The 25,718-nt window shown below is 46.0% G+C and overlaps 1 protein-coding gene across 1 annotated transcript; it reads left to right on the forward strand.

The window, feature by feature from the left end:
- Window positions 1–1,822: 1,822 nt before the first annotated feature.
- LOC120038422 (NACHT, LRR and PYD domains-containing protein 3-like) lies at window positions 1,823–8,552 on the forward strand. The gene is made up of 6 exons (XM_038984189.1): window positions 1,823–2,057; window positions 2,404–4,294; window positions 5,987–6,160; window positions 6,577–6,750; window positions 7,300–7,337; window positions 8,008–8,552. Exons 1-6 carry the CDS (start codon window positions 1,823–1,825, stop codon window positions 8,550–8,552), a joined length of 3,057 nt encoding a protein of 1,018 aa, XP_038840117.1.
- Window positions 8,553–25,718: the final 17,166 nt, after the last annotated feature.

Here is a 25,718-nt window from a genome sequence, read left to right on the forward strand (position 1 = left end):
AAAAAAGCTGTCCTTGAAACAGTCTTGATATGTTCGTCAAAAGAGAGATCAGGGTCAAGAGTAACGCCGAGGTCCTTCACAGTTTTATTTGAGACGACTTTACAACCATCAAGATGAATTGTCAGATTTAACAGAAGATCTCTTTGTTTCTTGGGACCTAGAACAAGCATCTCTGTTTTGTCCGAGTTTAAAAGTAGAACGTTTTCAGCCATCCACTTCCTTATGCTTGAAACACAGGCTTCTAGCGAGGGCAATTTTGGGGCTTCACCATGTTTCTTTGAAATGTACAGCTGTGTGTCATCCGCATAGCAGTGAAAGTTAACATTATGTTTTCGAATAACATCCCCAAGAGGTAAAATATATAGTGAAAACAATAGTGGTCCTAAAACGGAACCTTGAGGAACACCGAAATGTACAGTTGATTTGTCAGAGGACAAACCATTCACAGAGACAAACTGATATCTTTCCGACAGGTAAGATCTAAACCAGGCCAGAACTTGTCCGTGTAGACCAATTTGGGTTTCCAGTCTTTCCAAAAGAATGTGGTGATTGATGGTGTCAAAGGCAGCACTAAGGTCTAGTAGCACGAGGACAGATGCAGAGCCTCGGTCTGACGCCATTAAAAGGTCATTTACCACCTTCACAAGTGCAGTCTCAGTGCTATGATGGGGTCTAAAACCAGACTGAAGCATTTCGTATACATTGTTTGTCTTCAGGAAGGCAGTGAGTTGCTGCGCAACAGCTTTTTCAAAATTTTTTGAGAGGAATGGAAGATTCGATATAGGCCGATAGTTTTTTATATTTTCCGGGTCAAGGTTTGGCTTTTTCAAGAGAGGCTTTATTACTGCCACTTTTAGTGAGTTTGGTACACATCCGGTGGATAGAGAGCTGTTTATTATGTTCAACATAGGAGGGCCAAGCACAGGAAGCAGCTCTTTCAGTAGTTTAATGCAGCTTGCAGGTTTAGAGGCCATGATCATTTTCATCATTGTGTCAAGAGATATAGTACTAAAACACTTAAGTGTCTCTCCCGATCCCAGGCCCTGGCAGAGCTGTGCAGATCCAGGACAGCTAAGCCCTGGAGGAATACGCAGATTCAAAGAGGAGTCCGTAATTTGCTTTCTAATGGTCATGATCTTTTCCTCAAAGAAGTTCATGAATTTATTACTGCTGAAGTGAAAGCCATCCTCTCTTGGGGAATGCTGCTTTTTAGTTAGCTTTGCAACAGTATCAAAAAGAAATTTTGGATTGTTCTTATTTTCCTCGATTAAGTTGGAAAAGTAGGATTGTTGTTCTGTTGTTTTATAGTCTCCACTGACCTACAATGACCCCACCTGTTGTTTATTAACAGTCTCCACTGACCTACAATGGCCCCATCTGTTGTTTTACAGTCTTCACTGACATAAAATGACCCCATCTGTTGTTTATTAACAGTCTCCACTGACCTACAATGACCCCACCTGTTGTTTAACAGTCTCCACTGACCTTAAAGGACCCCACCTGTTGTTTAACAGTCTCCACTGACCTTAAAGGACCCCACCTGTTGTTTATTAACAGTCTCCACTGACCTACAATGACCCCACCTGTTGTTTATTAACAGTCTCCACTGACCTACAATGACCCCACCTGTTGTTTAACAGTCTCCACTGACCTACAATGACCCCACCTGTTGTTTATTAACAGTCTCCACTGACCTACAATGACCCCACCTGTTGTTTAACAGTCTCCACTGACCTTAAAGGACCCCATCTGTTGTTTAACAGTCTCCACTGACCTAAAATGGCCCCATCTGCTGTTTATTAACAGTCTCCACTGACCTACAATGGCCCCATCTGTGAAAGAGCGTCTCCTGGCCGTCCTGGATGATCTCGACTCTGAGGACCTGAAGAGATTTAAGTGGCATCTAACTACAGAAAACAAGCTGGATGGCTTCCTTCACATTCCAAAGGGCCAGCTGGAGACATCTAACAGACTGGATATAGTGGATCAGATGGTGCAGAAATACAGGGAAAATGTTGCTGTGAAGATCACACTGGACATCCTGAAGAAGATTAGCCGTAACGATCTCGCTGAGAAGCTAAACAGAGACTGTCCAATAGGTAATTCAGAATTCTTGTGTCTCCTAAGGTTTTGAGTAAATATATATATATTCTACTGTATTGTTGAAATTGAAATTCTATATACATTCTTAAATAAGTTATACAGTATTTCTATGTTTGTTATTGGCTAACCTGTAAAATGATCATTTTTCTTTGAAATGTGCATTAATTTCATGTGCTTAGATTTTTTCCAATAACCAGATATATTGTAAAATAAAAAATGTATATATTTGTTTATTGTGTACTGTTGAGCATCTAGAGAACAACACATGCTAACTATTCTATAACCGTTGTCCATTGTCAGGTCCTTCAGATGAAGATGGTGAGAACCATTGTCCATTGTCAGGTCCTTCAGATGAAGATGGTGAGAAGTTCCAACATGAATATAAACAGGAAGTAAAGAAGAAGGTTCAGCATGTATTCAACGGGGTACCGAAGCAGGGCCACAAGCAACTTCTCAATGAGATCTACACAGAGCTCTACGTCACAGAGGGTGGAAGTGGAGAGGTCAATAACGAACATGAGGTGAGACAGATCGAGATCACGTCCAAGAATCCAGCAAGACCAGAGGCTAAAATCCTCTGCAATGACATCTTCAAACAATCATCTGGAAAAGACAAACCTATCAGAACTGTGCTGACAAAAGGAGTCGCTGGCATTGGGAAAACAGTTTCTGTGCAGAAGTTCATTCTGGATTGGGCTGAAGAGAAAGCCAATCAGGATATCCAATTCATCATTTCACTCCCTTTTCGGGAGCTGAATTTGGTGAGGGGGGAAAAGTACAGTTTTGTAGAACTTCTGCATAAATGTGTCTTAGAGACTAGAGTGATTGAGAGGGACTTTTTGAATAACATTTTAACAAAATTGCAAAAACCAGGAAACCACAATGAGAGCAAGTACAAAGTTTTATTTGTCCTTGATGGTCTGGATGAGTGCCGACTGACCCTCGACTACGAGAACTGTAAGAGCTGGTGTGATGTCACAGAGCCAACCTCAGTGGACGTGCTGCTGACAAACCTCATCAAGGGAAATCTGCTTCCACCTGCTCTCCTCTGGATAACCTCCAGACCTGCAGCAACCAATCACATCCCTCCTGATTGTGTTGACCAGGTGACAGAGGTACGAGGGTTCAATGACCCACAGAAGGAGGAGTACTTCAGGAAGATATTCAGCGATGAGGACCTGGCCAACAGAATCATCTCACACGTAAAGACATCAAGGAGCCTCCACATCATGTGTCACATTCCAGTCTTCTGTTGGATCTTAGCTACAGTTCTGGAGCATGTGTTGAGTACAGATAAGAATGAAGAGATGCCCAAGACTCTGACTCAATTATTTATTGGGTTACTGGTATTTCAGACCAAACAGATGAATGATAAATATCACAAGAAAGGTGAGAGAGATCCACACAGGGATAAAGAGAGCTTCATGGCACTGGGGAAACTTGCTTTTAACCAGCTGAAAAATGGCAACCTAATTTTCTATGAGGCAGACCTGAAAAAGTATGGCATTGATGTCACTGAAGCCTCAGTGAACTCAGGAGTGTGTACACAGATCTTTAGACGGGACTATGGGCCGTTCCAGGACAAGGTGTACTGCTTTGTGCATCTGAGCGTTCAGGAGTTTCTGGCTGCGCTATACGTTTTCCTCTCCAACAACAGCAATGTAAACCCAATGACCGAAGACCAATCCTTCATCAGAAAATTTCTAATGAAGTGGAATCCTGCCATCACCTTCCACACGATTGCAGTGGATAAAGCCTTGCAGAGTGAGAATGGACACCTGGACCTGTTCCTCCGTTTCCTTCTGGGCCTCTCACTAGATTCCAATCAGACTCACTTACACGGCCTACTGACACAGACAAGAAGCACCAGAAGCAGCTCAGTGGGCCATGAGGAAACAGTCAAGTACATCAAGAAGAAGATCAGGAACACTCCATCTTCAGAGAGGTGCATCAATCTGTTCCACTGCCTGAATGAACTGAATGACCATTCTCTAGTGGAGGAGATCCAAAGCTACCTGAGATCAGGAAATCTGTCCAAAACCAAACTGTCACCTGCACAGTGGTCAGCTCTGGTCTTTGTGTTGCTGACTTCAGAAGAGGAGCTGGATGTGTTTGACCTGAAGAAATACTCCAGATCAGAAGAAGGTCTTCTGAGGCTGCTGCCAGTGGTCAAAGCCTCCAGAACTGTTCTGTAAATACACGTTAAAAAAGTATATATACAGTACGGGTCAATAGTTTGGACACCTACTCATTAAAGGGTTTTTCTTTATTTTTTGTATTCTTTTCTACATTGTAGAATAATAGCAAAGACATTAAAAAACTATGAAATAACACATATGGAATCATGTAACCAAAAAAGAGTTAAACAAATCAAAATATATTTTATATTTTTCAAAGTAGCCACCCTTTGCCTTAATGACAGTTTTGCACACTCTTGGCATTCTCTCAACCAGCTTCATGAGGAATGCTTTTCCAACCGTCTTGAGAGTTCCCACATATGCTGAGCACTTGTTGGCTGCTTTCCTTCACTCTGCGGTCCAACTCATCCCAAACCATCTCAATTGAGGTGAGGTCGGGTGATTGTGGAGGCCAGGTCATCTGATGGGCAACTTCATCACTCTCTTTGGTCAAATAGCCCTTACACAGCCTGGAGGTGTGTTTTGGGTCATTGTCCTGTTGAGAAACAAATGATAGTCCCACTAAGCGCAAACCAGATGGGATGGCGTATTGCTGCAGAATACTGTGGTAGCCATGCTGGTTAAGTGTGCCTTGAATTCTAAATAAATCACTGACAGCGTCACCAGCAAAATACCATCACACCTCCTCCTCCATGCTTCATGGTGGGAACCACACATGCGGAGATAATCCGTTCACCTACTCTGCGTCTCACAAAGACACGGCGGTTGGAACCAAAAATCTCCAATTTGGACTCATCAGACCAAAGGACAGATTTCCACCTTGTCTAATTGCTCGTGTTTTTGGCCCAAGCAAGTCTCTTCTTCTTATTGGTGTCCTATAGTAGTGGTTTCTTTGCAGCAATTCGACCATGAAGGGCTGATTCACGCAGTCTCTTCTGAGCAGTTGATGTTGAGATGTGTCTGTTAATTGAACTCTGTGAAGCATTGAGTTGAGCTGCAATCTGAGGTGCAGTTAACTCTAATGAACTTATCCTCTGCAGCAGAGGTAACTCTGGGTCTTCCTTTCCTGTGGCGGTCCTCATGAGAGCCAGTTTCATTATTGCGCATGATGGTTTTTGCGACTGCACTTGAAGAAACTTTCGAAGTTCTTGACATTTTCCCCATTGACTGACCTTCATGTCTTAAAGTAATGATGGACTTTAATTTTTCTATGCTTATTTCTTTGCCATAATATGGACTTGGTCTTTTACCAAAAAGGGTTATCTCCTGTATACCACCCCTACTTTGTCACAACACAACTGATTGGCTCAAACGCATTAAGAAGGAAAGAAATTCCACAAATTAGCTTTTAACAAGGCACACCTGTTAATTGAAATGCATTCCAGGTGACTACCTCATGAAGCTGGTTGAGATAATGCCAGAGTGTGCAAAGCTGTCATCACGGCAAAGGGTGGCTAATTTGAAGAATCTCAAATATAAAATATATTTTGATTTGTTTAACACTATTTTGCTTACTACATGATTCCATATGTGTTATTTCATAGTTGTGATGTCTTCACTAATATTCTACAATGTGGAAAATAGTAAAAATAAAGAAAAACCCTTGAATGAGTAAGGTGTGTCAGTTAGAATATATATTAGCATATTACTTATTCATTGTTGATTCTCAAATATTCTGCTACATGTACTGTACACAGTACACACAGTTGTCTAAATTAATTTCCATTGTGTTTAACTTTTCAAAGGCTTAATGGGTGTAACCTCACTGAGAAATGCTGTGAAGCCTTGGCCTTAGCTTTCAGCTCAACCTCCTCAAATCTCAGAGAGCTGGACCTGAGTGACAACAACCTGCAGGATTCAGGAGTGAAGCTGCTCTCTGCTGGACTGGAGAATCCACACTGTAAACTGGAGACACTGAGGTCAGTAGTCTGTATTAGTTCACTAAAGGGGATAGTTCATCATGTGATCTACAGGTATTTATAGAGGACAATTTGTAGGCTGTCATTGTAAATAAGAATTTGTTCTTAACTGACTTGCCTAGTTAAATAAATAATATCAGAGTAATCAGCTGAATTTAAATGTCATAGTTACCTAACTGCAGATTCCTGTTTGGAAGAGGAAGAATTACACAATATATTGATATTATTTATTTTTATTTTCAAGATGCTTTACTTCCTGAAGTCAAATGTTTTTAGTTATATAATTTTGTGATTGTAATATTTTTTTTATCAGGTCATTTTTTTCAATGCAAATGTCTGTCGAGTTTGAGGAAGACACACACCTGCCATTTCCCTTTTCACCACTAGAGGGTGTAAATATGTGATAAACTCTACAGGTTGTCACGCTGTCTGATCACAAAGAAAGGCTGTGCTTCTCTGGCCTCAGCTCTGAGGTCCAACCCCTCCTACCTGAGAGAGCTGGACCTGAGCTACAATATCCCAGGAGACTCAGGAGTGAAGCAGCTCTCTGCTGGACTGGAGGATCCACACTGGAGACTGGAGAAACTCAAGTATGTGGAGAGGGTTTGTGGAGTTTGTGTCCATTCATGTGTGACATGGACAATTTTGGTTCAGGGTTCCTGGGTTAGTTATAACTATTTAATCAGGGGCACCACATTCACTGGGGACATTCTGAAATTGTTTTATACAAAACCAGGCCACGGTGTGCTTTAGGACCATGTGGACGCCTCCATGTGGTCGGGTCGGCTGTTTGGAGTGTTTATACAACTGGAGAAAAAAAATATATGTCCCCCCCCACTTCTAAAACCAAAGTTGAGCCCCTGTATTTAATATCCAATAAACAATATTTGTGTGTGGTTGTGTGAGTGTGTGTGTGGTTGTGTGAGTGTGTGGTTGTGTGTGGTTGTGTGAGTGTGTGGTTGTGTGTGGTTGTGTGAGTGTGTGGTTGTGTGTGGTTGTGTGAGTGTGTGGTTGTGTGTGGTTGTGTGAGTGTGTGGTTGTGTGTGGTTGTGTGAGTGTGTGGTTGTGTGTGGTTGTGTGAGTGTGTGGTTGTGTGAGTGTGTGTGTTTTACTGAATCACTGTTCTGCTTCTTGTGCAGTGTTGACCACTGTGGAGAGTACTGGCTGCTGAAAAAATGTAAGTGTTGACTGCTGTGAAGAAAATGTGAACTGTGTTATTAGTGATGAAACAGGAAATAGCATAACCTCAGAGTCATTGTCAAGTTACTCAACTGTTGACCTACGTGGTCAGATGAAATATAAGCCGCCATCTTAAGGAAGTAGAATCAGACCCGCTGGGCACAGACATCAGTTCAACGTCTAGTTTTGATTGACCTTCGGTTAAGTTATCGACTAACCTGAATTCAACGTGAAATCAACAAAGAATGTCACCCTGTCAGTGGATTTAGGTTAAAAGTTAGATGAAAAAATCCCAAATTCTCAAATCCAAATCCAAAATTCCCAAATCCAGTCAGTTTTCCACGTTGATTCCTCACATGTATTATTTTGTTGTTGAAATGACGAGGAAACAATGTTGATTCAACTAGTTGTTGCCCAGTGGGAAATACTGTATAGGCTTGCATACAAATGGTCATATAAAATACAGACTGTAGATTAAAAGATTAGATTTTATTGTTTCAGTACATAGTCAATATACTCAACAATTTAATCATTATTTAATTATTTCATTCCATCCAGTGCAGTCCGTCAATTAAATGTATTATTCAATGAATAAATGCTCCTCATTAAATACCTTGATGATTAACATTATGATGATCGTGATTTCTAATATTGATCTTCCCTATCAGATGCCTGTGATGTCACACTGGACCCGAACACAGCACACAGAAACCTCTCTCTGTCAGAGAGGAACAGGAAGGTGACGTGGGGGAAAGAGGAGCGGCTGTATCCTGATCACCCAGAGAGATTTGTGGTCTGGCCACAAGTGCTGTGTAGAGAGGGTCTGACTGGGCGCTGTTACTGGGAGGCAGAGATGAGTGGGGGAGGGGATGACATAGGAATGACGTACAAAGGAATCAGCAGGACAGGAAACACTGATGACTGTAAGCTTGGATGCAATGACAAGTCCTGGAGTCTGAGCTGCTCTGATTACGGTTACACTGCCAGGCACAATAAGGAGAGAACTGACTTACCTGCCTCCTCCTCGTCCAACAGAGTAGGAGTGTATCTGGACTGGCCGGCCGGCACTCTGTCCTTCTACACTCTGTCCTCCTCTGACACACTGACCCACCTGCACACATTCCGCTCAACATTCACTGAGCCCCTCTATCCAGGGTTTTGGGTTGAAATAAACTCCTCATTGTCCCTGTGTGAGGTTAAAACCTTTAGTTAGTAAAGGACGGTTCTTGATGTTATTGATTGGTGTTTGTAAATAATGTTTATTTAGTCAAATTGTTGACATTACAATCCTGATTCTGTTTGAACTCAATAACACTGAATGGAACTTTCCTGGTACACATTTGGCGAGATAAAGACAAATAAAGCTTTTTTTTTTTTTTTTACAGTTAAATATTGTTGTTTTCTCACATAAAAGAAGAATGACAGTTAAAGTTGAAGTCTATAGCGGTGAAACTGCCACGTTTGTTAACGACATTACAACAACAGAGGTCACTTCAAACAACGAAAACAGTTTATTCCCTCAGACATCATTTCACAACAGCAGAATATGGACTACCGTTATGTTCCCCATGATGCTGGTGTGATATAACAGAGTCTGGACTACCGTTATGTTCCCCATGATGCTGGTGTGATATAACAGTAGAGTCTGGACTACCGTTATTTTCCCCATGATGCTGGTGTGATATAACAGCAGAATATGGACTACTGTTATGTTCCCCATGATGCTGGTGTGATATAACAGCAGAATATGGACTACCGTTATGTTCCCCATGATGCTGGTGTGATATAACAGCAGAGTCTAGACTACCGTTATGTTCCCCATGATGCTGGTGTGATATAACAGAGTATGGACTACCGTTATGTTCCCCATGATGCTGGTGTGATATAACAGCAGAGTCTGGACTACCGTTATGTTCCCCATGATGCTGGTGTGATATAACAGCAGAATATGGACTACCGTTATTTTCCCCATGATGCTGGTGTGATATAACAGCAGAGTATGGACTACCGTTATTTTCCCCATGATGCTGGTGTGATATAACAGTAGAGTATGGACCACTGTTATTTTCCCCATGATGCTGGTGTGATATAACAGCAGAATATGGACTACCGTTATGTTCCCCATGATGCTGGTGTGATATAACAGTAGAGTATGGACTACCGTTATTTTCCCCATGATGCTGGTGTGATATAACAGTAAAGTCTGGACTACCGTTATTTTCCCCATGATGCTGGTGTGATATAACAGCAGAGTATGGACTACCGTTATTTTCCCCATGATGCTGGTGTGATATAACAGCAGAGTCTGGACTACCGTTATTTTCCCCATGATGCTGGTGTGATATAACAGCAGAGTCTGGACTACCGTTATTTTCCCCATGATGCTGGTGTGATATAACAGCAGAATATGGACTACTGTTATGTTCCCCATGATGCTGGTGTGATATAACAGAGTCTGGACTACCGTTATGTTCCCCATGATGCTGGTGTGATATAACAGCAGAGTCTGGACTACCGTTATTTTCCCCATGATGCTGGTGTGATATAACAGCAGAATATGGACTACTGTTATGTTCCCCATGATGCTGGTGTGATATAACAGTAGAGTATGGACCACTGTTATTTTCCCCATGATGCTGGTGTGATATAACAGCAGAATATGGACTACCGTTATGTTCCCCATGATGCTGGTGTGATATAACAGAGTCTGGACTACCGTTATGTTCCCCATGATGCTGGTGTGATATAACAGCAGAGTCTGGACTACCGTTATTTTCCCCATGATGCTGGTGTGATATAACAGCAGAGTATGGACTACCGTTATGTTCCCCATGATGCTGGTGTGATATAACAGAGTCTGGACTACCGTTATGTTCCCCATGATGCTGGTGTGATATAACAGCAGAGTATGGACTACCGTTATTTTCCCCATGATGCTGGTGTGATATAACAGAGTATGGACTACCGTTATTTTCCCCATGATGCTGGTGTGATATAACAGAGTATGGACTACCGTTATGTTCCCCATGATGCTGGTGTGATATAACAGAGTCTGGACTACCGTTATTTCCCCCATGATGCTGGTGTGATATAACAGCAGAGTATGGACTACCGTTATGTTCCCCATGATGCTGGTGTGATATAACAGCAGAGTCTGGACTACCGTTATGTTCCCCATGATGCTGGTGTGATATAACAGCAGAGTCTGGACTACCGTTATATTCCCCATGATGCTGGTGTGATATAACAGCAGAGTCTGGACTACCGTTATATTCCCCATGATGCTGGTGTGATATAACAGCAGAGTCTGGACTACCGTTATATTCCCCATGATGCTGGTGTGATATAACAGCAGAGTATGGACTACCGTTATATTCCCCATGATGCTGGTGTGATATAACAGAGTCTTGTCTACCGTTATTTCACAATCCCAGCTTTAAGTAAATGTGGTACAGTGTTTGGTGAAAAAGTATAGCCTCTTCCACAGAAACTGAACTGCCATCACACACACACACACACACACACACACACACACACACACACACACACACACACACAAACACAAACACAAACAAACAAACAAACAAAAAAAATGTGTCCGGAATATAAACGTATCACACAACACTCATATATGTAGTATGGGTGATCTATCTCTTTCTATATGAATTACTATGCTGTTACTAAGCAGTAATGTATTACGGCAGTGTTATGTTATGGCACCTAATAGGAAGTGATGCACGAGATGTTTTTACTCAACAATACTAAACTGTTACTCCCGTCTCCTGCCTGGTGATTTTTCTCCACAACACAAATGTTACAACAAACACTGTGAGACAGATCAAAAATAGCTGTTCATACAGGTCTTTTAGACATGAGGAAAAGACAGGGAGCAGAACCTCAACATAAACCGTAAGTTGTTGTACAGGGTGGCTATACCAGTGGTCTGTCTATACCAGTGGTCTGTCTATACCAGTGGTCTGTCTATACCAGTGGTCTGGCTATACCAGTGGTCTGGCTATACCAGTGGTATGTCTATACCAGTGGTCTGGCTATACCAGTGGTCTGGCTATACCAGTGGTCTGTCTATACCAGTGGTCTGTCTATACCAGTGGTCTGGCTATACCAGTGGTCTGGCTATACCAGTGGTCTGGCTATACCAGTGGTCTGTCTATACCAGTGGTCTGTCTATACCAGTGGTCTGGCTATACCAGTGGTCTGTCTATACCAGTGGTTCTGTCTATACCAGTGGTTTGTCTATACCAGTGGTCTGTCTATACCAGTGGTCTGGCTATACCAGTGGTCTGGCTATACCAGTGGTCTGTCTATACCAGTGGTCTGTCTATACCAGTGGTCTGTCTATACCAGTGGTCTGTCTATACCAGTGGTCTGGCTATACCAGTGGTATGTCTATACCAGTGGTCTGGCTATACCAGTGGTCTGGCTATACCAGTGGTCTGTCTATACCAGTGGTCTGTCTATACCAGTGGTCTGGCTATACCAGTGGTCTGGCTATACCAGTGGTCTGGCTATACCAGTGGTCTGTCTATACCAGTGGTCTGTCTATACCAGTGGTCTGGCTATACCAGTGGTCTGTCTATACCAGTGGTTCTGTCTATACCAGTGGTTTGTCTATACCAGTGGTCTGGCTATACCAGTGGTCTGGCTATACCAGTGGTCTGTCTATACCAGTGGTCTGGCTATACCAGTGGTCTGGCTATACCAGTGGTCTGTCTATACCAGTGGTCTGTCTGTACCAGTGGTCTGTTTGTACCAGTGGTCTGTCTGTACCAGTGGTCTGTCTGTACCAGTGGTCTGGCTATACCAGTGGTCTGGCTATACCAGTGGTCTGGCTATACCAGTGGTCAGTCTATACCAGTGGTCAGTCTATACCAGTGGTCTGGCTATACCAGTGGTCTGGCTATACCAGTGGTCTGGCTATACCAGTGGTCTGTCTATACCAGTGGTCTGGCTATACCAGTGGTCTGTCTATACTAGTGGTCTGTCTATACCAGTGGTCTGTCTATACCAGTGGTCCGTCTATACCAGTGGTCCGTCTATACCAGTGGTCCGTCTATACCAGTGGTCCGTCTATACCAGTGGTCCGTCTATACCAGTGGTCCGGCTATACCAGTGGTCCGGCTATACCAGTGGTCCGTCTATACCAGTGGTCCGTCTATACCAGTGGTATGTCTATACCAGTGGTCCGGCTATACCAGTGGTATGTCTATACCAGTGGTCCGGCTATACCAGTGGTCCGTCTATACCAGTGGTCCGTCTATACCAGTGGTTCTGTCTATACCAGTGGTCTGTCTATACCAGTGGTCTGTCTATACCAGTGGTATATCTATACTAGTGGTCTGTCTATACCAGTGGTCTGTCTATACCAGTGGTTCTGTCTGTACCAGTGGTCTGTCTATACCAGTGGTCTGTCTATACCAGTGGTATATCTATACCAGTGGTCTGTCTATACCAGTGGTATATCTATACCAGTGGTCTGTCTATACCAGTGGTCTGTCTATACTAGTGGTATATCTATACCAGTGGTCTGTCTATACCAGTGGTCTGTCTATACCAGTGGTCTGTCTATACTAGTGGTATATCTATACCAGTGGTCTGTCTATACCAGTGGTCTGTCTATACTAGTGGTATATCTATACCAGTGGTCTGTCTATACCAGTGGTCTGTCTATACTAGTGGTATATCTATACCAGTGGTCTGTCTATACCAGTGGTCTGTCTATACTAGTGGTCTGTCTATACCAGTGGTCTGTCTATACCAGTGGTATGTCTATACCAGTGGTCCGGCTATACCAGTGGTCTGTCTATACCAGTGGTATGTCTATACCAGTGGTCCGGCTATACCAGTGGTCTGTCTATACCAGTGGTCTGTCCATACCAGTGGTTCTGTCCATACCAGTGGTTCTGTCTATACCAGTTGTCTGTCTATACCAGTGGTATGTCTATACTAGTGTTATATCTATACCAGTAGTCTGTCTATACCAGTGGTCTGTCTATACCAGTGGTCTGTCTATACCAGTGGTTCTGTCTATACTAGTGGTCTGTCTATACTAGTGGTCTGTCTATACTAGTGGTCTGTCTATACTAGTGTTATATCTATACCAGTGGTCTGTCTATACCAGTGGTATGTCTATACTAGTGTTATATCTATACCAGTGGTCCGGCTATACCAGTGGTCTGTCTATACCAGTGGTCTGTCCATACCAGTGGTTCTGTCCATACCAGTGGTTCTGTCTATACCAGTGGTTCCTAACTGTGGGGACCCACATCTGGGTTGTGGCACTGGCAAGGGTCCAGGTGGGGTCGCATCACAGGATTACCTTTTTAGTGCATCGTTAAACTTAATTTCATTATTATACAGTCAATTTCTTAATATTGGTCAGAAGAACCTATACCATACCCATAAATCTGCATTCAGTTTACTGTTTCTACCAAAAGGGTTTTTATTTATAAATGTTGGACGTATTATTTGGTCAGTTTTTTCACCTCTCTCTGAGTCATTTGTACAGTTGTAGTTTTAAAGGAGAATAAATCCTAGCTGTCTGGTCCCTGGTATAAAAAGGGTTTTTATTAATTAATGTTGGACGTATTATACTATAGTTGTAGTTTTATAGGAGAATAAATCCTAGCTGTCCGGTCCCTGGTATAAAAAGGGTTTTTATTAATTAATGTTGGACGTATTATACTATAGTTGTAGTTTTATAGGAGAATAAATCATAGCTGTCCGGTCCCTGGTATAAAAGGGTTGAGGAACACTGTTCTGACAGGTCCTGACTCCTGGGATCATATTGTTAGTAAATTAAAGTTAGTTAAATAAAGGTTTAAAAAAATCTATAGTAATAATTGTATTGTCAGCAGGGATGGGTACATTACAAAATAGAACTACAAAACAATACAAAGATCAATGTATCAAAATAAACTACAAAATACTTGTATTTTTCTGTGTATTTAATTAAAATGCATGTATTTTGTATTTTAAAATACAGAAGTACATTATCCAGTAGCAGGGCCCAACAGCAACAACCCTCTCAGTAATGGTAACAGAAACAGTTGACTTGCTCTGACTGTGATACAGTATGTTGTTGTTTATCTGCCTCAGTTGAATGTACTGAAGTCACTCTGGATAAGAGTGTCTGATAAATGACCAAATGTATTAGTGAAAATGAACATACCAAAATTAAATGCAATGTGCTAGGGCAAGAAACTAAAAAGTTCCCCCCTTCAGGGTCCCCAGGACCAGGACTTAAGGACACTGATCTACAGTATGGTACAGTAGCTTTCCCAGAAGCCTGGTTACAGTATGGTACAGTAGCTTTCCCAGAAGCCTGGTTACAGTATGGTACAGTAGCTTTCCCAGAAGCCTGGTTACAGTATGGTACAGTAGCTTTCCCAGAAGCCTGGTTACAGTATGGTACAGTAGCTTTCCCAGAAGCCTGGTTACAGTATGGTACAGTAGCTTTCCCAGAAGCCTGGTGCAGCTCTGGGTGCAGCTCTGGATCCAGCTTCCATATCAATCCTGGTATCCCCAGGCTCCATGGGGGCGATGCCCTGATACATAATAACATTTTGCTCATGGGTGGAATAGCCCGCCTGTTCCAGGAAGTTACTCAATGGATGGCCACATATGATCATGAACAACTCCCTGCTGATGCAATATGTGTTGAGCGGGTTGAAGTTCCTCAGGTCCTCGTGCTGGGTCACATAGACCTTATCCACTGTCCTGTCTGAACGCTGATAAATGACCAAACTGTTTGTGTGAGAATGAACATACCAAAATGAACAGCAAAGCACAATGGCTGTTGTTATTGGCCCTGCTTCGGGGCAGAGCTCATTAGAATAATACTCAGCATGCTTTGCGATTAATTTTTACATATACAATTAAACTTAGTCCATTTAGCAGACACTCTTGTCACACCATAGTGCCATCAGACTTCTGATACCAATGCAGGGTGAAAGGGGGCCACAAAATGGTGAACAGCTATCAAAAATGGTATAGAATAGTATTTTGTATTTTAAAAATACAAATTACAGCTCTCTAAAGTATCTTGTTACAAAATACATTGGAGTGTAGTTCAGCCCATTGTAATACACATTACTAAATACTCAGCAGTAATTGAAATACATATTTGAAATACATGTAACAGAAATAGGCCTACTGCCCATCTGTGATTGTCAGTATTATCAAATTTATTTCAATCAATCAAATGTATTCATAAAGCCCTTTTTACATCAGCAGATGTCACAACGTGCTTGTACAGAAACCCAGCCTAAAACCTCAAACAGCAAGCAATGCAGGTGTAGAAGCACGGTGGCTAGTTAAGAACAGCTGACATTGTTGTTCTGTGTCCATGGCAACACAGTGTGGACGGAGCCACTCAACTCATCTTTTTCACACACAACTTTTCAACCATAAAAGTGTTGCAAGAGATTTAGTATGTTATTTCTCAACCATTATTCCGTGGACCTGCGCCAGTCAGTGGGATGGTGTTTCTCAACCTTTGTTCCGTGGACCTGCTCCAGTCAGTGGGATGGTGTTTCTCAACCATTGTTCCGTGGACCTGTGCCAGTCAGTGGGATGGTGTTTCTCAACCATTGTTCCGTGGACCTGTGCCAGTCAGTGGGATGGTGTTTCTCAACCATTGTTCCGTGGACCTGCGCCAGTCAGTGGGATGGTGTTTCTCAACCATTGTTCTGTGGACCTGCGCCAGTCAGTGGGATGTTGCTGGCCGCTCCCTGAGATGATTAACTGACACCAGTGGGGATTTTAGCATGTAAATCTTGGTGGGATAAACTCAACAACAAAAACATTGGGATGCATGCCAGCAAAACCACTGCACTACACAACACTACACTAAATAATACATTAGTTGCACTATAATGGTGACAAACGGTGCCCACAAACTCTTAGGGCCTACATAAAGCTGTCCCAACAGCAGAGTCCCAACACCTTACCACTGCTACACCTGGCTATCAGAGGAGTCCCAACAGCAGAGTCCCAACACCTTACCACTGCTACACCTGGCTATCAGAGGAGTCCCAACAGCAGAGTCCCAACAGCAGAGTCCCAACACCTTACCACTGCTACACCTGGCTATCAGAGCAGTCCCAACACCTTACCACTGCTACACCTGGCTATCAGAGGAGTCCCAACAGCAGAGTCCCAACACCTTACCACTGCTACACCTGGCTATCAGAGGAGTCCCAACAGCAGAGTCTCAACACCTTACCACTGCTACACCTGGCTATCAGAGGAGTCCCAACAGCAGAGTCCCAACAGCTTACCACTGCTACACCTGGCTATCAGAGGAGTCCCAACAGCAGAGTCTCAACACCTTACCACTGCTACACCTGGCTATCAGAGGAGTCCCAACAGCAGAGTCTCAACACCTTACCACTGCTACACCTGGCTATCAGAGGAGTCCCAACAGCAGAGTCCCAACACCTCACCACTGCTACACCTGGCTATCAGAGGAGTCCCAACAGCAGAGTCTCAACACCTTACCACTGCTACACCTGGCTATCAGAGGAGTCCCAACAGCAGAGTCCCAACACCTTACCACTGCTACACCTGGCTATCAGAGGAGTCCCAAAAGCAGAGTCTCAACACCTTACCACTGCTACACCTGGCTATCAGAGGAGTCCCAACAGCAGAGTCCCAACACCTTACCACTGCTACACCTGGCTATCAGAGGAGTCCCAACAGCAGAGTCTCAACAGCTTACCACTGCTACACCTGGCTATCAGAGGAGTCCCAACAGCAGAGTCTCAACACCTTACCACTGCTACACCTGGCTATCAGAGGAGTCCCAACAGCAGAGTCTCAACACCTTACCACTGCTACACCTGGCTTTCAGAGGAGTCCCAACAGCAGAGTCTCAACACCTTACCACTACTACACCTGGCTATCAGAGGAGTCCCAACAGCAGAGTCCCAACACCTTACCACTGCTCCACCTGGCTATCAGAGGAGTCCCAACAGCAGAGTCTCAACACCTTACCACTGCTACACCTGGCTATCAGAGGAGTCCCAACAGCAGAGTCCCAACACCTTACCACTGCTACACCTGGCTATCAGAGGAGTCCCAACAGCAGAGTCCCAACAGCAGAGTCCCAACACCTTACCACTGCTACACCTGGCTATCAGAGGAGTCCCAACAGCAGAGTCCCAACACCTTACCACTGCTACACCTGGCTATCAGAGGAGTCCCAACAGCAGAGTCTCAACACCTTACCACTACTACACCTGGCTATCAGAGGAGTCCCAACAGCAGAGTCTCAACACCTTACCACTGCTACACCTGGCTATCAGAGGAGTCCCAACAGCAGAGTCCCAACACCTTACCACTACTACACCTGGCTATCAGAGGAGTCCCAACACCTTACCACTGCTACACCTGGCTATCAGAGGAGTCCCAACAGCAGAGTCCCAACACCTTACCACTACTACACCTGGCTATCAGAGGAGTCCCAACAGCAGAGTCCCAACACCTTACCACTGCTACACCTGGCTATCAGAGGAGTCCCAACAGCAGAGTCCCAACACCTTACCACTGCTACACCTGGCTATCAGAGGAGTCCCAACAGCAGAGTCTCAACACCTTACCACTGCTACACCTGGCTATCAGAGGAGTCCCAACAGCAGAGTCCCAACACCTTACCACTGCTACACCTGGCTATCAGAGGAGTCCCAACAGCAGAGTCCCAACACCTTACCACTGCTACACCTGGCTATCAGAGGAGTCCCAACAGCAGAGTCCCAACACCTTACCACTGCTACACCTGGCTATCAGAGGAGTCCCAACAGCAGAGTCCCAACACCTTACCACTGCTACACCTGGCTATCAGAGGAGTCCCAACAGCAGAGTCCCAACAGCAGAGTCCCAACACCTTACCACTGCTACACCTGGCTATCAGAGGAGTCCCAACAGCAGAGTCCCAACACCTTACCACTGCTACACCTGGCTATCAGAGGAGTCCCAACAGCAGAGTCTCAACACCTTACCACTACTACACCTGGCTATCAGAGGAGTCCCAACACCTTACCACTGCTACACCTGGCTATCAGAGGAGTCCCAACAGCAGAGTCCCAACACCTTACCACTACTACACCTGGCTATCAGAGGAGTCCCAACAGCAGAGTCCCAACACCTTACCACTGCTACACCTGGCTATCAGAGGAGTCCCAACAGCAGAGTCCCAACACCTTACCACTGCTACACCTGGCTATCAGAGGAGTCCCAACAGCAGAGTCCCAACACCTTACCACTGCTACACCTTGCTATCAGAGGAGTCCCAACACCTTACCACTACTACACCTGGCTATCAGAGGAGTCCCAACACCTTACCACTGCTACACCTGGCTATCAGAGGAGTCCCAACAGCAGAGTCCCAACACCTTACCACTACTACACCTGGCTATCAGAGGAGTCCCAACAGCAGAGTCCCAACACCTTACCACTGCTACACCTGGCTATCAGAGGAGTCCCAACAGCAGAGTCTCAACACCTTACCACTGCTACACCTGGCTATCAGAGGAGTCCCAACAGCAGAGTCCCAACACCTTACCACTGCTACACCTGGCTATCAGAGGAGTCCCAACAGCAGAGTCCCAACACCTTACCACTGCTACACCTGGCTATCAGAGGAGTCCCAACAGCAGAGTCTCAACACCTTACCACTACTACACCTGGCGATCAGAGGAGTCCCAACAGCAGAGTCCCAACACCTTACCACTGCTACACCTGGCTATCAGAGGAGTCCCAACAGCAGAGTCCCAACACCTTACCACTGCTACACCTGGCTATCAGAGGAGTCCCAACAGCAGAGTCTCAACACCTTACCACTGCTACACCTGGCTATCAGAGGAGTCCCAACAGCAGAGTCTCAACACCTTACCACTGCTACACCTGGCTATCAGAGGAGTCCCAACAGCAGAGTCTCAACACCTTACCACTGCTACACCTGGCTATCAGAGGAGTCCCAACAGCAGAGTCCCAACACCTTACCACTGCTACACCTGGCTATCAGAGGAGTCCCAACAGCAGAGTCCCAACACCTTACCACTGCTACACCTGGCTATCAGAGGAGTCCCAACAGCAGAGTCTCAACACCTTACCACTGCTACACCTGGCTATCAGAGGAGTCCCAACAGCAGAGTCCCAACACCTTACCACTGCTACACCTGGCTATCAGAGGAGTCCCAACAGCAGAGTCCCAACACCTTACCACTGCTACACCTGGCTATCAGAGGAGTCCCAACAGCAGTCCCAACACCTTACCACTGCTACACCTGGCTATCAGAGGAGTCCCAACAGCAGTCCCAACACCTTACCACTGCTACACCTGGCTATCAGAGGAGTCCCAACAGCAGTCCCAACACCTTACCACTGCTACACCTGGCTATCAGAGGAGTCCCAACAGCAGAGTCCCAACACCTTACCACTGCTACACCTGGCTATCAGAGGAGTCCCAACAGCAGTCCCAACACCTTACCACTGCTACACCTGGCTATCAGAGGAGTCCCAACAGCAGAGTCCCAACACCTTACCACTGCTACACCTGGCTATCAGAGGAGTCCCAACAGCAGAGTCCCAACACCTTACCACTGCTACACCTGGCTATCAGAGGAGTCCCAACAGCAGAGTCCCAACACCTTACCACTGCTACACCTGGCTATCAGAGGAGTCCCAACAGCAGAGTCCCAACACCTTACCACTACTACACCTGGCGATCAGAGGAGTCCCAACAGCAGAGTCCCAACACCTTACCACTGCTATACCTGGCTATCAGAGGAGTCCCAACAGCAGAGTCCCAACACCTTACCACTGCTACACCTGGCTATCAGAGGAGTCCCAACAGCAGAGTCTCAACACCTTACCACTGCTACACCTGGCTATCAGAGGAGTCCCAACAGCAGAGTCTCAACACCTTACCACTGCTACACCTGGCTATCAGAGGAGTCCCAACAGCAGAGTCTCAACACCTTACCACTGCTACACCTGGCTATCAGAGGAGTCCCAACAGCAGAGTCCCAACACCTTACCACTGCTACACCTGGCTATCAGAGGAGTCCCAACAGCAGAGTCCCAACACCTTACCACTGCTACACCTGGCTATCAGAGGAGTCCCAACAGCAGAGTCTCAACACCTTACCACTGCTACACCTGGCTATCAGAGGAGTCCCAACAGCAGAGTCCCAACACCTTACCACTGCTACACCTGGCTATCAGAGGAGTCCCAACAGCAGAGTCTCAACACCTTACCACTGCTACACCTGGCTATCAGAGGAGTCCCAACAGCAGAGTCCCAACACCTTACCACTGCTACACCTGGCTATCAGAGGAGTCCCAACAGCAGAGTCCCAACACCTTACCACTGCTACACCTGGCTATCAGAGGAGTCCCAACAGCAGAGTCCCAACACCTTACCACTGCTACACCTGGCTATCAGAGGAGTCCCAACAGCAGAGTCCCAACACCTTACCACTGCTACACCTGGCTATCAGAGGAGTCCCAACAGCAGAGTCTCAACACCTTACCACTGCTACACCTGGCTATCAGAGGAGTCCCAACAGCAGAGTCCCAACACCTTACCACTGCTACACCTGGCTATCAGAGGAGTCCCAACAGCAGAGTCCCAACAGCAGAGTCCCAACACCTTACCACTGCTACACCTGGCTATCAGAGGAGTCCCAACAGCAGAGTCCCAACACCTTACCACTGCTACACCTGGCTATCAGAGGAGTCCCAACAGCAGAGTCTCAACACCTTACCACTACTACACCTGGCTATCAGAGGAGTCCCAACACCTTACCACTGCTACACCTGGCTATCAGAGGAGTCCCAACAGCAGAGTCCCAACACCTTACCACTACTACACCTGGCTATCAGAGGAGTCCCAACAGCAGAGTCCCAACACCTTACCACTGCTACACCTGGCTATCAGAGGAGTCCCAACAGCAGAGTCCCAACACCTTACCACTGCTACACCTGGCTATCAGAGGAGTCCCAACAGCAGAGTCCCAACACCTTACCACTGCTACACCTTGCTATCAGAGGAGTCCCAACACCTTACCACTACTACACCTGGCTATCAGAGGAGTCCCAACACCTTACCACTGCTACACCTGGCTATCAGAGGAGTCCCAACAGCAGAGTCCCAACACCTTACCACTACTACACCTGGCTATCAGAGGAGTCCCAACAGCAGAGTCCCAACACCTTACCACTGCTACACCTGGCTATCAGAGGAGTCCCAACAGCAGAGTCTCAACACCTTACCACTGCTACACCTGGCTATCAGAGGAGTCCCAACAGCAGAGTCCCAACACCTTACCACTGCTACACCTGGCTATCAGAGGAGTCCCAACAGCAGAGTCCCAACACCTTACCACTGCTACACCTGGCTATCAGAGGAGTCCCAACAGCAGAGTCTCAACACCTTACCACTACTACACCTGGCGATCAGAGGAGTCCCAACAGCAGAGTCCCAACACCTTACCACTGCTACACCTGGCTATCAGAGGAGTCCCAACAGCAGAGTCCCAACACCTTACCACTGCTACACCTGGCTATCAGAGGAGTCCCAACAGCAGAGTTTCAACACCTTACCACTGCTACACCTGGCTATCAGAGGAGTCCCAACAGCAGAGTCTCAACACCTTACCACTGCTACACCTGGCTATCAGAGGAGTCCCAACAGCAGAGTCTCAACACCTTACCACTGCTACACCTGGCTATCAGAGGAGTCCCAACAGCAGAGTCCCAACACCTTACCACTGCTACACCTGGCTATCAGAGGAGTCCCAACAGCAGAGTCCCAACACCTTACCACTGCTACACCTGGCTATCAGAGGAGTCCCAACAGCAGAGTCTCAACACCTTACCACTGCTACACCTGGCTATCAGAGGAGTCCCAACAGCAGAGTCCCAACACCTTACCACTGCTACACCTGGCTATCAGAGGAGTCCCAACAGCAGAGTCCCAACACCTTACCACTGCTACACCTGGCTATCAGAGGAGTCCCAACAGCAGTCCCAACACCTTACCACTGCTACACCTGGCTATCAGAGGAGTCCCAACAGCAGTCCCAACACCTTACCACTGCTACACCTGGCTATCAGAGGAGTCCCAACAGCAGTCCCAACACCTTACCACTGCTACACCTGGCTATCAGAGGAGTCCCAACAGCAGAGTCCCAACACCTTACCACTGCTACACCTGGCTATCAGAGGAGTCCCAACAGCAGTCCCAACACCTTACCACTGCTACACCTGGCTATCAGAGGAGTCCCAACAGCAGAGTCCCAACACCTTACCACTGCTACACCTGGCTATCAGAGGAGTCCCAACAGCAGAGTCCCAACACCTTACCACTGCTACACCTGGCTATCAGAGGAGTCCCAACAGCAGAGTCCCAACACCTTACCACTGCTACACCTGGCTATCAGAGGAGTCCCAACAGCAGAGTCCCAACACCTTACCACTACTACACCTGGCGATCAGAGGAGTCCCAACAGCAGAGTCCCAACACCTTACCACTGCTATACCTGGCTATCAGAGGAGTCCCAACAGCAGAGTCCCAACACCTTACCACTGCTACACCTGGCTATCAGAGGAGTCAAAACAGCAGAGTCTCAACACCTTACCACTGCTACACCTGGCTATCAGAGGAGTCCCAACAGCAGAGTCTCAACACCTTACCACTGCTACACCTGGCTATCAGAGGAGTCCCAACAGCAGAGTCTCAACACCTTACCACTGCTACACCTGGCTATCAGAGGAGTCCCAACAGCAGAGTCCCAACACCTTACCACTGCTACACCTGGCTATCAGAGGAGTCCCAACAGCAGAGTCCCAACACCTTACCACTGCTACACCTGGCTATCAGAGGAGTCCCAACAGCAGAGTCTCAACACCTTACCACTGCTACACCTGGCTATCAGAGGAGTCCCAACAGCAGAGTCCCAACACCTTACCACTGCTACACCTGGCTATCAGAGGAGTCCCAACAGCAGAGTCCCAACACCTTACCACTGCTACACCTGGCTATCAGAGGAGTCCCAACAGCAGTCCCAACACCTTACCACTGCTACACCTGGCTATCAGAGGAGTCCCAACAGCAGTCCCAACACCTTACCACTGCTACACCTGGCTATCAGAGGAGTCCCAACAGCAGTCCCAACACCTTACCACTGCTACACCTGGCTATCAGAGGAGTCCCAACAGCAGAGTCCCAACACCTTACCACTGCTACACCTGGCTATCAGAGGAGTCCCAACAGCAGTCCCAACACCTTACCACTGCTACACCTGGCTATCAGAGGAGTCCCAACAGCAGAGTCCCAACACCTTACCACTGCTACACCTGGCTATCAGAGGAGTCCCAACAGCAGAGTCCCAACACCTTACCACTGCTACACCTGGCTATCAGAGGAGTCCCAACAGCAGAGTCCCAACACCTTACCACTGCTACACCTGGCTATCAGAGGAGTCCCAACAGCAGAGTCCCAACAGCTTACCACTGCTACACCTGGCTATCAGAGGAGTCCCAACAGCTTACCACTGCTACACCTGGCTATCAGAGGAGTCCCAACACCTTACCACTGCTACACCTGGCTATCAGAGGAGTCCCAACAGCAGAGTCCCAACAGCTTACCACTGCTACACCTGGCTATCAGAGGAGTCCCAACAGCTTACCACTGCTACACCTGGCTATCAGAGGAGTCCCAACACCTTACCACTGCTACACCTGGCTATCAGAGGAGTCCCAACAGCAGTCCCAACACCTTACCACTGCTACACCTGGCTATCAGAGGAGTCCCAACAGCAGTCCCAACACCTTACCACTGCTACACCTGGCTATCAGAGGAGTCCCAACAGCAGTCCCAACACCTTACCACTGCTACACCTGGCTATCAGAGGAGTCCCAACAGCAGAGTCCCAACACCTTACCACTGCTACACCTGGCTATCAGAGGAGTCCCAACAGCAGTCCCAACACCTTACCACTGCTACACCTGGCTATCAGAGGAGTCCCAACAGCAGAGTCCCAACACCTTACCACTGCTACACCTGGCTATCAGAGGAGTCCCAACAGCAGAGTCCCAACACCTTACCACTGCTACACCTGGCTATCAGAGGAGTCCCAACAGCAGAGTCCCAACACCTTACCACTGCTACACCTGGCTATCAGAGGAGTCCCAACAGCAGAGTCCCAACATCTTACTGTTACACCGGGATATCAGCGGAGACGTCTGGCAGCGAAACAGTTCATTCAGCCTCATTTACTGCCTTTTTAAAAAACATAGCTGATATGGCTGACTTGCTTAAACAAATGTGGTTTCTACTGACAATTGAGATGTACAAACTATGCCATAAGGGGACGATGAGCAGATAAAAGGCAGTCCGTAATTTTGATTAAGACATTAATGAGCGAGCTAGAACGGACGTAGTCAATATAACGATTTGTTCAGCACTTTTGAAATGTACAGGAAAAGAATTCCGAACATGGGCCATTCTTACAGTATTCCCCCTGTACAACAAGTCAGAACCGTAGGATAAATAATGGGGGCATATAAGCAGACAATGAAATCTCTTATAATATTTGATGATGACATTTTTCTTAAACGGGCTATAGGCTACATGTGCACCACCAAGTCAGAACAGTAGTCAAAATTAAGATGGGTAAATAGTTAACTAAGTTATGAGGGGGAAAGGGACTGAGTTAGATGACCGTTCAAAACGTATTTTCCCAGTCGGAGCTCGTTTTTCCCCCTGAGTTCCCAGTTGTCTTGAACTCACTAAAGTCTGAGATTTCCCAGTTCTGAGTTTCCAGTTGTTTTGAACGCAGCAGAAGCCATGCTTGATTGACAGCATGGCCAATGTTGAATGTTTATCCTTTTAAGCTTGGAAAAGAGACCCTTAAACCCAGACTTTGATCACACACTCTGTCCACTGAATAGCAGGCTAGTGATTGCTTTGCAATGCTGCAGTTAGCCACTGATTCCTTCCAAGCCACTCGTTGTTGAATTTGCGATTTCCAACTTGTTGTCTAATGTTTGTGTCCAATGGACGATGAGCACCGATGTTTAATCTATAATTTCTCTTCATAATTTCACTTCATATGACAAGGGTTGAAAAAGATTTGCCAGTAGATTGTCAACTTGATTCACGATGATGACTGCTAGCTAAGATTTTGAAGGTATGATGTTGACATGATTAGTCCAATCAAAAGCTACGGATAGATATAACATGATTTGACATCATTTGATCTGTGGCCAATGACCTTGAGTCTTCTTGGATGGGCACTTCTAATGGGATGACAACTAGAGGAGTTCATTAATCGAATTAATTCTAAGGGGCTTG

This window comes from Salvelinus namaycush, unplaced genomic scaffold (genome assembly GCF_016432855.1).
Source record: "Salvelinus namaycush isolate Seneca unplaced genomic scaffold, SaNama_1.0 Scaffold22, whole genome shotgun sequence".
In the NCBI taxonomy this organism is placed as follows: Eukaryota; Metazoa; Chordata; class Actinopteri; order Salmoniformes; family Salmonidae; genus Salvelinus; species Salvelinus namaycush.

Excerpts from the sequence above, each read along its gene's own strand:
- LOC120038422 (XM_038984189.1), top strand. The coding sequence starts at position 1,823 with ATGGCCCCATCTGTGAAAGAGCGTCTCCTGGCCGTCCTGGATGATCTC. Across the intron at positions 4,295-5,986 it reads AAAGCCTCCAGAACTGTTCT|GCTTAATGGGTGTAACCTCA; the intron begins GTAAATACACGT and ends AACTTTTCAAAG. Across the intron at positions 7,338-8,007 it reads GTACTGGCTGCTGAAAAAAT|ATGCCTGTGATGTCACACTG; the intron begins GTAAGTGTTGAC and ends CTTCCCTATCAG.